This window comes from Athene cunicularia, assembly GCF_003259725.1.
Source record: "Athene cunicularia isolate RWA chromosome Z unlocalized genomic scaffold, athCun1 chrZ_part2, whole genome shotgun sequence".
Taxonomy (NCBI): Eukaryota; Metazoa; Chordata; class Aves; order Strigiformes; family Strigidae; genus Athene; species Athene cunicularia.
In genome coordinates, this window is record NW_020799143.1 from 3,225,769 (window position 1) to 3,239,588 (window position 13,820).

The 13,820-nt window shown below is 37.1% G+C and overlaps 1 protein-coding gene across 5 annotated transcripts in view; it reads left to right on the forward strand.

The window, feature by feature from the left end:
* Positions 1-13,820, forward strand: part of HOOK3 (hook microtubule tethering protein 3) — a 77,418-nt gene that overhangs the window by 29,810 nt on the left and 33,788 nt on the right. For 4 of the 5 annotated variants that reach the window (XM_026866186.1, XM_026866191.1, XM_026866188.1 and 1 more), the window contains 6 exons: positions 2,626-2,688; positions 4,147-4,230; positions 5,663-5,826; positions 7,588-7,728; positions 9,201-9,402; positions 12,482-12,592. In XM_026866186.1, the coding sequence (XP_026721987.1) occupies positions 2,626-2,688; positions 4,147-4,230; positions 5,663-5,826; positions 7,588-7,728; positions 9,201-9,402; positions 12,482-12,592 (765 nt within the window). The remainder of the gene's footprint in view (positions 1-2,625; positions 2,689-4,146; positions 4,231-5,662; positions 5,827-7,587; positions 7,729-9,200; positions 9,403-12,481; positions 12,593-13,820) is intronic. The other variant, XM_026866190.1, reaches the window with a different exon arrangement.

Consider the following 13,820-nt stretch of genomic DNA (forward strand, 5'->3'; position numbering starts at 1 on the left):
CAGAGCAGCTGGGTAGAGGCAAGCCAGAAGCAGAGTGATGTATACCATTTTTCTCTCCAGTATGTGAGGAGATATGTAAGGTAAAGATGGAGGCACTCCTTCACCCTGATAACTCTGCCTTTTCACCCCACTTCTTCAGTTTATTTGTAACTGATGATCAGAAGTTATATTCCTATATTACTTGAGTAATCAACAATCTTATCTTGTTCCTTGTCTGACTGTGCTATGCAGCACAATCCATTAGATTTCTTCTTTAGCATCCCTACCATACTACAGGCCCTAAGATTGCAAGATACTTCTTATTGTGTTATGTCAATCATCTGCTCTGATGTCAGTGGCTTTTGCTGGTAGTGCCTTATATACATTTCCCATGATGTGTCCATTTCTGATGTGTCCTGTGGAGTTAAATTCACAAATTCTGTGTGATGTTCACGCAGCACCCACATCATGTATCTCCACCACCTAATCCTTCTCCAGTTAATGTTCTCTTTTCTGGACATTTCTGCAAAGGGTTCTCAAGGTGAGGAAATTTTTGGGAGAGATGGCAAAACCCCTTGAAGAGTAAAGGTATTATGTTAATGGCCTCGGCCTGTGTCCTTTATGGTAATCCCCAGAAAGCAGAAACACCACAGTGACCTCTAGTGAGCTGTGCAGCCTCTTGTATTCCTCCTACGGTAAGTCTTGGGCAGGCCTCTTAAGATGGCTTTCTGAAGAGGAAGTTGTGCTAGGACCACAAAGGAGTGGTGGCTGCCAGGGACATATAGTTGTACACCCTTGTAGACTGCATGCCGGTTGGGACCTGCCAGTTGGAAAGTACTGGCTTAGTGGATGGAATTTACTTAGTGTCTGAAGTGTGTTTGAACAGTATTGTGTGATACAGAATAGGGAGAAAACTTCAGTATTTGGTTGATATGGATATTCCTGTTAGTCATCTGGAAAAGTATTTAAGCAGAAGCTAGTGAAATGGAGTAATTGAAACTTGTATAAACATCATAGGGCAGAGAGGGATTGGAAATTCTTATCTTGGATGACAAAACAATAATCAAATTAGAAAACATGGCCCTAAATTAAATACCAGTTTGTAATGCCACTCTATATGGTAATAAAAATGACACATGGCTTCATTTTTCAGGTGACAGCTCTGAGTCCATGGACTTTCTAATTACTGTTATCTGGACTTTGCGGAATGCTTCATTTCAGAGTAGTTTGTCACTAAAGATGTAGACAAAATGGAGGGAATTCAGCACTTAGCAACAAACACCATCAAGGACTGAGGAGGACTTTAGAGGACAGATAGATGAATTTAAGCATGTCGTATGCAGCTAAATCACAATTAAGGAGATGGGGAAAGGAAGAGAAACATAAGTGTATAAATGTTTGAAAGATGTAAACGTCAAACAGATTTTTGTCTTGTGAACAACGGTGTAAGCAAAGAGTGGAGAAGACATGAAAGCTCTGTGCTGTGTATTTTTAGGACCTTTGCCAATGAAAAGTAATGCAAATGACCTGATTTCTGGAAGAAATAAAGGAATCCCTGTTTCTGGAGAGAGTAACCAGGCTGGACAGGATGCCTTAGGAAAGAAATCTTGTCCTGATTTTGGTTGGGATAGGGCCTTTTTGATTGTAACTTCGATGAATCGTGTTATTGGAGAACTTCTAAAATGTTTTGTGTTGGACAGACTTACAGAAACCATCAGTGTGGTTCTGTAATGCTGCCTTTTGAATTAGTTACAGCATGTTTCGTATTTAAAAGACTGTTCCTTTTTTGTGTCTGACAACCTTCAGTAAACACTTTATCTTAGTGTGGTTGCTGGAAGTAGGTGGAAGGAGGTCTTTGGGCTACAACTTCTGTTACCTTTGATTTAACTTTTAACTACCTATATAGCTGATCAGTGGGTTACTGAAAGAAAACTTACTTTCTCATCAACACTTTGTCTTTTAGCAAGCACATCAATCAATTTGAGGAGCTTGTTGTTGGTTTTGTTTTGTTTTTTAAAAAATCATGGCTAAAGGTAATGTTTCCATGACTAAACCACTACCAGCCATTCCTTCAATGAAATAGGTTAGTATACAAGGAATTGTAATACTCATTGCAGAAATATCTCTAAAAACTTGCTTTTTAAATTTGTAAATTACGGACAACTCCAGAGTGGAAATTTTGGTCATCTTTCTTTTGCACAATTAGCTGCGATAGAGATGTTCCCAACTTTATTTAAATAAATAAATTGATATGAAATTCCAGAGGACCAAAAAATAAAAACCACTGGTGGAGAACAATTAAAGACAGGTCTTGCATGGTGTGTTGATAGCTGCCATCCACTGTCACTTCAGTAAAATGCTTAGCAGAGTGTACTGTAGGTTTCATCATAGATAAAGAATGTGCATTTTTAGAAGAAAAAAAATGATGTAGGGTTTCTTTTATAGTCCTTTAAATACTATATATTCTGAAGATTTCTTTCTGTAATTGTTTGTGAATGTCATATATAAAAATGAAGTTTAAAATTTCTGAATGAAGTCAGGTTAAAGCTACCAAAAGTTGAAATCAGCTGGGTATTTCACTGAAGCTTACTTTTTAATATAAAAGTAAATCCTTGCTTTTTCTAATCCAGTGTAATCTAATTGCAGTTGATGAGTAAAGAGTCTCCGGTTTCTGTTGGAAATGATGCTTACGTTGACCTTGATCGTCAGGTATCTAAGCCTAGATGTTTCTTTTCTGTCAATCATAGCACATGGGTGGCCAATCATTTTGCTTTATTAAGTCTGTCTTTTTTTCTTCAGTCACAAAGGGATTTTATGGGATCATCAGATAATGAATGCAAAACTAAATTTCAGTATTTCAAGACCTTTTGCTTTATAAATTGGTTTTATCCGTTTTGTGTATTTAAAGGAGAGGAAAAAGTCAGTTTGGAAAACAGGTTTAGCTGTATGACATAGTATAGCAAAACTGCAGACAGGTGCAAATCTTTGGGTATTGAGAAAGAAAGATAAAAACCTGTGTAGTATTTGAATAAAACTTTTTTGTCAGTTCCTACTTCCAAAGTCAGTTTAAAAAAAAAAAAAAAAAAAGTAGGTGTGGCTCAGAAATTCTTAAAGCAGTCTTGTTACAGTATGTAAGAGAACGTTCCAAAACTAATCCTTCCCTGTCTATTTAAAGAATATGCAAAACCAGTTTGTTTTTTACTAGCTTAACCTTATGCTAACACAGTCCTAGTTCCTATTTTTTTTTTCTAATTGAGAAGATGTATAGTATAGTGGTGTTCCCTGTGTTAATCATTTTTTCTCTGCAGAAGTATGTAAATTCTGGCAGATAGAATTATTTTTGTATGTCAGCGGGCCCTTGAGAATTAAGCATGAAAAAAAAAAAAGATATGATGATGTTGTTTGAGAAAGCCTATATAAAATCCATCATATATAATAATACATATCTGTATCTCTATATACATAATATGCATGCACCAGTTTTAATGGACCAGTTTTCTTGTAGCTATGTATTTATGTTATCTTAACTTCATTCATATGCAAGCTTGCAAGACACATATCTTTGAACATAAAGCCTTTGAAGGGAAGTATCTGGATATTTCCCACTGCTTACAAGATTAAGTGCCCTTTTTCAGAGGGGTAGACTTCTCCCTCACCATGTTAGTTGTATTCCTGTTGTACAGTACGAGTAGCTTCCAGTGACTAGAGAAACTTTACCCTAATTGTCCATTCCCTGCATTCCACCTTGGAGTCCTTTCTGTATTTTAAAAGTAGGTTGAAAACTGAAATTATGCACTCTTGGATCTGTAAAGAAAAGTGGTATTCACAACTTTTTACTGTACAGAGTTGATGAGTTCTTGAGACCCAAGTTCTCCAGGGTTTTTTGACTCAATTCATAGAATAGATGTGATAATTCTGTAAGAATTATCTATGTAATCAGATAATTTTTGTAAGACCAAATATTATGTAAAGGTATGTTTACTTTTTACTGTTGCACAAACCGAACAGTAATAATATCTCCTTCTTTGTAAGAGCAGAATTGCCTCAGTTTTCCAAAAATTTAATATATTACCTAAGTGTAAAAATAATTTTGCAGTCATGTAGTTCAGAATATTTAGACACTTTACATAGAATGATGAAACTATAAATGTTTGTTGTTTATGGTAGCTGAAGAAGACTACAGAAGAATTAAATGAAGCACTAGCAACAAAAGAAGAAATTGCCCAGAGATGTCATGAGTTAGATATGCAGGTAGGTGTGCTATATTGTACATATTAACTTTGCAGTGGGAAAGAGATATGTTAATTTTTAGGCAGCTGAAAACAGTAAGTATAGTGTGGAAACATAAATTTTTAAAAGGGAGATGAAAATTGCACAGTAATAACTTCTGCTCACGGAGAGAATATAATTGTTTTCTTACCTTGATGCAATGTTGCCAGTATTAAGATGATTCATAACTTTTTTTGATTCAGGCAGGAAAGGGTTGAGCTGTGTGATTCAACTCCTGCATTAGAAAACTAATAGAGGTTGTGCTGTTCTAACAGTTTCAGTTAAGAGTTAAATCCCAGTTAGAAGTTACTGTAGAACTGATAGACAGAAGATACTGTCTATCAGCTGTGTATGGATTTAGACTAAGTCTTAATGTAAATCATACTCATCTGGAAGACATGAGGAGTGTAAAGTGGGAGCCCTGAAAGTCATTGACATTGCAGTCCTGCTTTGGAGTATAATTTAGGCTTTTGCCAAGCAGTTCAGTAAGTGTTAGAAGTAATGAAGCTGATTTGTGTGTCATGGTTGATTTGTGTATTTGATGATTCAAGCTCATAACGAAACACTTCTGTTGAGGTGTTCACATTCTCTCTCTTCCCCTCCTCCTCCTGCATGTTAATTCTATACTATTTAATGATACATGAAGCAATGCTTCATCTGTTTTTGAGTTGCAGCACTTCGGGTTCTTTGCACTGCTGCGTGCTTTCACAACATTGGCAGAAATCGTTGGAACTGTGTTCCTGTTTCAGGTCTTCTTGCAGTTGGCCACTGGATGAAAAAAATCTAGGAAGGGCATAGTTGTCCCTTGCATACCTAGACTTGGATATTCTGTATGATTGATAGGCATTATTTCTTTTGGAAATCAATTTTAAAAGTTTTTTTGTGGAGGGCTAGTTTTACTTGTTTGTTGGGAAATGTCCTGGTTCAGCTAGGATAGGGTTAAGTTTCCCCAGCAGAGAGGGGGAAGGGATCTCCAGCCGTGTTATTCATACCATGCTGATGTCAGGTCTGGGCAGGAGAGCAAGGGAACTTTTTCCTTTGTGGCTTTAGTTGCAGGGAGCACAGGGCTGTCTGTAACCATTGCGGTATTCTTCTGTATATCTTTTGTCTTGTTTACTGTTATTGCTGTTTATTGTTGTTATCATTGCTACTGTTGTTGTTCAGATTGCTTATTACACTGTTGTATTAAATTTCTTCTTATTTTAACCCGGAGTTTGTGCCCTACTTGTGTCCGAGGGTGGGGGCGGGTCAACGGAAATGTGGTCTCTGGTCCCGGCAGGGCTTAAACCAACAGAGGAAAGTATGCAAACTTTTTTATAATGAAGTTGCACCGATATTTTATGTACACAAGAACAATGTTGCTGTCAATAGCTGGATAGCTCAGTTATTCTAGTTTATGCTTTTATTACAACAGGTTGCAGCTCTCCAGGAGGAGAAGAGCAGCTTGCTTGCAGAGAATCAGATTTTGATGGAACGTTTAAATCAATCTGATTCTATTGAAGATCCCAACAGCCCTGCAGGTCGAAGGCACTTGCAGCTGCAGACGCAACTAGAACAACTCCAAGAGGAAACATTCAGGTAGAAAGGCTGCACTTCGTTAGATACTTTGTAGCTGGCAACAGAGATGACTTATATACTTCTGGTTCTGCTGGGAATTATGATTTAGTATAATGAATGGTATAACCACAGTAGTGAAGGTTTTTACAGTGAGGTAATTTCTTAATTCTGAAATGCTGTATACGTGTAACTCTCTACTCTGTGAAGTTATTTTGACTTGTTTGTATTGCAGTCATTGCACCCGTGTTTTTCAAAATCAGTGTGAATGAGAAGTAGCATGCTTTCCTCTATGTAAATTATTCAGATTATCTTTTTAAGGTGTACAAATTCCTAGCTGAAGGTTTTCTATGGACTGTAGTATTATACAGCAAAAGTATGGCCTCCTCTGAGTTTTCCACTTCCTCTTGCTAAGCCTCTTTATGGCATGTTCAGACACACCCTCTCCCTTCAGTTTCTTGAAAAATACTCAGTTTCTCTTTCACAGCAACCAGTGCCTGGTTGTATTCTTTCTGTACACCTACCGTGTAAAGGAATAATGTAGTTATGTCTCTCTAATGTTCCCTTTTATCTCTTCTTATTCATCTCCGTGCTCTGGAATGATTTCTATCTGAGTCTGTTATCAACTGCAGTTTGAACAGGTTTTCTCCCCATATGCAATATCTGCACTGCCTGTTACTCTAGTTTTAGGTTCTGAAGGTCTTTCTAAACCATTTTCACATGTGAGATTCATGAGACTCAACCTCCTTTACCTCCTTCTCCTGCCTTCACAGGATGTGGTTTCTAATGACAATTTGTGTGTGTTCCTTTTTCAGCTCTACCTGGCCAACCAACACATACATATAGCTTAACTGATGCCAAGTGTGGTACAACAGTTTTTCTCCCAGTCTTGACTCTTTATGTCCTTTGACAGTTCTGGTCTATCATGATCCAAATCTTTGTTGTATATGCTTTAGATTACCTACTGAGTATCTTGTCTCCGTTCTTGTAGATTTTTTCTGGACTCCTTGAATTAATGAATGGATTTATTTTTTTTTTTGATGGCCACACCACCTTTTCTGGATTGTTTTTATTTTCATTTCAGATCAAAATCACAATAGGACCTCATGTTCCAGGTTGTGTCTTCTTCCATTCGTTCAAAATGCTTTGGTAAAGTTTGTCTTAGTTATTCCCATTTTTCACAGCCAGGTTAACACAGCTTTGTCTGTGTATGCTTTATGTAAGTAGATCACTCCAGAAGCTTTGGCCTGAGTTTTTACGTGCTAACTGGATAACTAAATGGTTGACTTGGTTCTTCAGAGGTACTGGGCAGGCACAGGTTCTTTATAAGTAAATAAATAATAAATAAAGCCACCTTGGTAGGAGCTCTACAGCACATTGAACATCTGACAATTAGGTCAATATTGTTGTGAAGGTGTGTAGGAGTTGAACAGCTGAACAAAATCTTAGGATAAAGATATCATGTGCAATCTCCGTACGCCCCAGGATGAAAGAAAGTGGAAATTTCTGCTTGAGTTTCCACTATGAAAAATTAATATGACAGAAAAACCTCAGGATTTGTCTTTCTGAGAACATACATTACCTTGTGATCTTCCAAATAGGTAGACTGATGTCAGATTCAGAGCATCAGAAAAGTCTGCTTCTACATTTTTTAAATAAGCACATTGAGCTGCTGTTTTCCTTCACTGCACCAGAAGGCCATTTCATATGTTTTCAGAGAGGATGATTATGAGGAAAGGTGGCTCAAGATGAGAAATTATTTTCTGTTTTACTTCATTTCTACAGATTAGAAGCTGCCAAAGATGACTATCGAATACGCTGTGAAGAGTTAGAAAAGGAAATTGCTGAATTAAGACAACAAACAGAAGAGCTTACTACATTGGCAGAGGAGGCTCAGTCTTTGAAGGATGAGATAGATGTACTCAGGTAAACTCTGTTCTAATGGTCTCCAGTAGCTTTTGTTTTAATAATTTTAATTAAATGCAATCACTTTCTCAATGCCAAGGTTTTTTTGGATCCTCCAGTTAAATACACAAACCACCACACAATTCTGCTTAAGTAAACTAGTTATTTATTATGTACCTAATCAGTAACTATTAATAAACTCAGCAACCCTACACCATCTTATGGTCATGACAAGTCACTGGTCTCTTGAGTATTCTCTACTCACCTTCATCATGACTTGAGCATCTGTTCTTATCAGGGAACTAGACTCTTCCCTGGGCTTGCGTTATTTGGACTTTGGGCAGCACTTTTGGTTCATTATATAATGCTAATATGAACAACATCTGATACAGTTCTTATTGCCACTGAATTTTAGCACCCAAAGTTGTCATGATTTGATGGTGCAAGGCATTTACAGGGTGGGGCAGCCCATCTTACTATGGAACATAATCCTTTAGTAGTGGTGTCTTACTGCTGTGGGTTATTCAGAACCAGTTATCCACTACCCACCTATATCACTCTTCTAGCAAGTCTAGCAAGGCTTATTTTAATACTGCCTTTTCCAGTTCACCAGCAGCTTTCTACCAGAGCTATCTATCTTTACCTCCACTGTCATTAATATAAAGGAATGAGCCCATCAGGCTACATAATTCCATAAACTATGTGTGTAGACAGCATGGATTCAAAGAGCAATTTTGTGCCCCAGAGAGATGCTCTACATTTCACTGGGGATTAAAGACATTTGACTTGCCCCAGTGTCCTGTAAATTAACCATCAATTCAACGGGGGATTCTCCAGATTTGATAGGATATTGAGTTTATAAGTCTGTTGGTTCTAAAATGAAACTGGGGATAGTAATGACAGCAGGGGGTGGAGGTGGGTGTGAGGGCTATTGCTGTCATGGCAGTACACCAGGTGGATTGAAAAACTTCTTGAAATGTTATGAATGAAGCTTGGTGTTTTATTTTTTTTCAGAAGGGATTGGGCTCAAAGCTGTTATGGTACTTCTGTGTCATCAAGTGTATGCTGCTCAGGAGAGATCTTTGTGGGTTTATTCCTGGCTATCATTAAAACAAATTGAAGGGCAGAAAATTTTATTCTTTATCCTTGTAAAATGCAGAACTGAGAATCAATTTAGAATTGAGAGGAAATGAGTAGGAGTGAAGGTCCTTTAACTATTATTTTAAGATTGGAAGCAGATAAGAAGGCTGTATTAGGATGAGTGATAGTGTCTAAAAGTACCTCCATCAGCAGCCCTTTGTGTTGACAAATAGTTATGGGAGGGAAGCAAACAAAAATAAAAACATTAGTAATAGGAGGATATGATTGCTTTCTTGTTCTCCCCACACTATCTCAGAACGTCTTCTGCATTAAGGCAAAATACTGAGGAAGCTTCAGGACATTTCATTTTGTAGTTTTCAGAGTACAAATTTGATACAAATCTGTCCCTCCAGGCATTCTTCTGATAAAGTAGCCAAGTTAGAAAGCCAGGTAGAGTCATACAAAAAGAAATTGGAAGACCTGGGTGATTTGCGACGACAAGTAAAACTCTTAGAAGAAAAGAATACAATGTATATGCAAAATACAGTGAGTCTGGAAGAAGAACTGAGGAAGGCCAACGCAGCACGCAGTCAGCTGGAGACATATAAGAGACAGGTGAGAACAGATATCATCAGTGCAATAGTTCTCTGTATTGTTCAACACTTTGTAACATGACTAATATCTCTAAGTAAAAAAGAAATTATGAACAAACAGCTCCTTGTGTTTAGAAGACTTCCATGTATTGTAGGTACTACCTTTGTCCTCCTTTCCTGCAATTCTTACCATTATTTCAATTTTACATTACTTTGCCAATAAACAGTATTTCTTACTTCTAAAAAATCAAGAGATATTAAATTTTTTCCTCCCAAGTATTCCTAATTCATTTTCAGTAGTGGGGGCTGAATTAGAGCCTCTTTTTTCAAAAAAATATCCACCTTTCACTTAAATTCCAGCAGTGAGGAACACACCACAGCTGTGGTAAAGTCTTCTTGTGATTAAGAAAGACCATTCTCTTAAGGTTCTAGTTTGTCTGATATGTCTGAATTTGTCCAGTTATGAAGAGAGAAGAATGCGTATCATCTCTGTTGTTTATATGCACTCAGCAGAGTACCAAATGTGTCAGCAGTACATTCTGTGGAGCAAGGGACATCTGTTTGTCCTCCTCCTTATCTAAGTGTCATGTGATCCTGTTTCTGTAAAGATGGAAGATGTGTTTAATCTTCTCTCTGCTTCTATGCTACGTTGACGTGACATTATTCTGGGATTCCTGTTACAGGGCGACTGAGCATAGTTAGTTAAAGTAGTAGTGCCTACTCTGTAGTGCTGTCTGCTCATAAGCTTGAGTGGTCATGCACAAGAGTCCCTTTATGTCAGCTTACAGCAGAATAAAAATACAGAAAAACCCACTAACATTGCAAGCCCAGGAGCAATGTGTGTCCCTTAGACTTGAGAGCTTTTCCCTGCACCTGGCCATCTTGGTTATTATAACAACTAGCTTCAGCCTCTGTGGGCTAATTGTAGATACAGTCCAAATGGTGCCACCAGAAAAAAACAAACAAAACCAAAACCTTGGACAAGATAAATACTGAAATAACAGACAATCAAAGCAAAAAGTAAATGTGAAAAGAAATGGCCTTTCACAAATGAGTTCTATCATGTTCACTGGCAACAAATATGTCAGTCCATTGAACAGATGAGCATGTGATGTAGTTGTGTAATCTCGATGGCTGCATCTGATTGTTCTTATTTCACCAACTACAAGGATTTTGGAAGAAGTCTCATCGTGTGTGCTGCAAAAGTACTCCTCCTTTTCTTCATCATTCCCTGTGTTTTATGGGTAGGATTTAATGTTTGAGGAGCTATTGATTTATACAAAAGTGTTCTGCTGGCTGAGACTGGAATAAACCTTAGGTGTCTTGTGACAGATGTGAGTTTTTTTCACCTAACTGCAGTACCTCAAAATGAACACAGTGTGTTTGCTTTCAGTGTCTGTAAGGCTGAGCTTCTTTTGAGACCTGCCTGTGAATCATGAGCTGTCACAAAATTAGTTTCTTGGAATCCTAAATTTTGCTGTAAGAATTGAGTCAGGTACAAGGATTCTGATGTTATGTCACTGTTGAGCACTGGTGTGTTGTGTCTTGTCTGGTGTGTGAAGAATTCAACTCTCCTCGTGATGATGCCATCAGAGAAATTATTTCTTTGGCTTAGCTCTGTGCTGTGCAGATGAAAGTCCTTGGTTGAAAGTCCTATAGTGATTTGTAAGGAAATCGCATCTTTACCCCACCCACCAGTTTCTGTGAGATGAGGTTAGTGGTGGTGTATTGTGCTGAGAGATGTAATAACATTTATTTATTTAAGAGTTTTTGTTCACTTTTCTGAAAGCAAGCACAAGCATTTCCTAAGAAACTTTTTATTGCAGCATGAAGAATTAAAACATGAAAATTTCAGGATTAGTTTTTGTAATTTTAATTCAGCCCCTTTGTGCATGTGCATTATGATATATTTTTAATAGTATGTCTTGCTTTTCTTTGCTGCAAGATTCCTGCTTTACTCATTCCACATGTCAAATAATGCTCAGTAAATGTGATGGCAGTTTATTTTTTTAATCCTTCTGCATTGTCATGTAGCTGTATATCTTTCTATACGCTCCAATTTATTTCCTGCTGTGTTTTTCTACATACCATTACCATAGCATGAGTGATTACAAACATTAATGCCTTTGTTTCCATTTGAAGTGAAAGTATACTTATTTTGCAAGTGGGGACACAATCACAGGATAAGGCTTGCTTGCATTTTTTATACCTGCAGTTATTCTGATAGTCTGTGATGGATGTCACATCTGAGAAATGAAATATTTTCATATCTAACATTTTAAAAAATCTGATAATCTCAGAAATGGCAGGCTTCTGCTTTTTGCAGCTTTGTAATTAAGAACAACAGCAAAGTCCTTCTCTAAGACTTAAGACCATGCAGATTTTTAGGCTGTTAGTTATTTTGCTGTAGCTATACACATTGAAAATAAAAGGTAATTAGAACCACTAGGCAGTGTTAATGTAGGTATGGCTACTGCTTTGCTTCACAATTTACGTTAATCACTTAATCTGTAATCTAAAAGCCATAAAAAAGCTTTCTTATGAATTGTTTCAGAAGAAGCTGTATTTCTTTAGCTGAGTCTTCATTCAAGTTTTGTGTTTGCAGGTCAATCTCCATTCAGCTTACTCGGTTCCATGCTCTCTGCATTATGAGCTTTGTTGATGTTCTGGGAATAAGCCTTTGCTAGTAAAGCCCAAGAGTTTTGAAAAGGCAAGATTTCACTGATCTGCCACCTGTCCACTGATCATTTCTGCTCAACTTTCAGATTTCTGTTCATTTAATTTAAAAAACTCTTTACGGATCTGTAGTTGAAAGTATACATGCGACTTTGTTAGCAGCGTTTCCTTCTGAAGTAGAGAGAACTGTTTATGACCCTTTGGCTGAATCTTTATATTAATCTGTTAAAAATTATTAGGAAAATCTCAGGGTAAGAAACATTACTTGACTGCATAAACTGGTGTTTGAAGTAGTATGTCCTATAGATAACTATTTCACTTGTTTACAACATGAGTCATGATGCATGGTAATTGGCTACTTTGTCTTTTGTATTTTGTTTTAATACTGATATTTGCAGACAAATTATTGATTCTTGTTCTCACAGGCAGTTGAACTACAAAACAGGTTATCTGAAGAATCCAAGAAAGCTGATAAATTAGATTATGAATGCAAACGACTGAAAGAAAAAGTAGACAGCCTCCAAAAAGAAAAAGATGTAAGTGCCAAGGTGTTATTATTTTGGTAGTAGCAATAGCAACTTGGTGTCATTTATAACACAGAGATACAATAATTGTAGTTAGCCATTTATAGCAAACTTTTAAAATTAGGAAGTCTTTTTTCACATAAATTTTTCTAATGTTTGTGTAAAAGTTCCTTTTTAAACCTAAGAACTGTACATCATGGAATAAAGTAACTGTACAAAAAAATATGTAACCCATTTTTAAGAGGAAAAGCCTTCATGTTTGGGATCTGAAGTTGTTTCTTGACTGCTTACCATGAGAAGGTTGATAAACAGAGTAATTGTAATGTATTCTGAAAACTATTTAAAGTAGGGTTTCTGCAGTATCATCCTAGAACTAAACTCCTGTGGCGTTTTCTCTAAAGTATTCTTTGAGGTACCATCAGCACACTTCTCTTTGTGGAGTTATGACTACTGCAGCTACAGGCTTAGGAGTCATGTAGAGAGATGTGTCCTTTGTGGCGATCTTGCCTTTTATGACAGCTCCTTGTTGATCTGTCTTCCACTGCCAACATGGAACATACAGGATGGATACCAGTATTTTCCCTTCCTCTCTGTCATTTGCTGCAAGTGATTCTGCGATTAATTGCTCTGCCCTCTCCTTCAGACTTCTCTTGTGTACTGTTGTTTATCACCAGCTTATTTTGGCTTGTTTCTTAGGAAGTTAAGCAGGTGCCTCAATCTACCTCAAACTAAGATCAGCACTTTGAGTTGGCAATTTCTTAGGCTTATTTTAAGTCCATCTGTCCATCAGTCAGAACCTTTGTAGGCTTTTCCCTCAATATTTCCTGTCCAATTCCTTGTAAACTTTCCAGTCCTTGAACTTGAGTAGCAATTGAACTGAAAGTTTTCAGTTATTTTCAGTTCATAGGTCTTTGATTTTCATGTTTTATTAAATTTTCAAACTATTGTGGACACTTGTCCTTGATATCACTTCCACCTACCCTTCAGTTCAGATTGGAATGCTCATAGTACCTGTGTTTGTACTGTGCTTTGGCTTTCTTTCCTGCTCTTTATTTAAAGTTTGGTTTTCCAGTTTTGTTATGTTTGACAATGGTAAGGTTGTGTCTGTGGCTTACTCATTGCTTGGTGGACCATTTCATCTTGCACAAAGGATCTGAATTGCAGGCCATTGTCATATAGTTTCTGTTTTATCCCCTGGCAAGTATAATTTTTAGGGGCAGATGTTTTTCAGTACATTCTT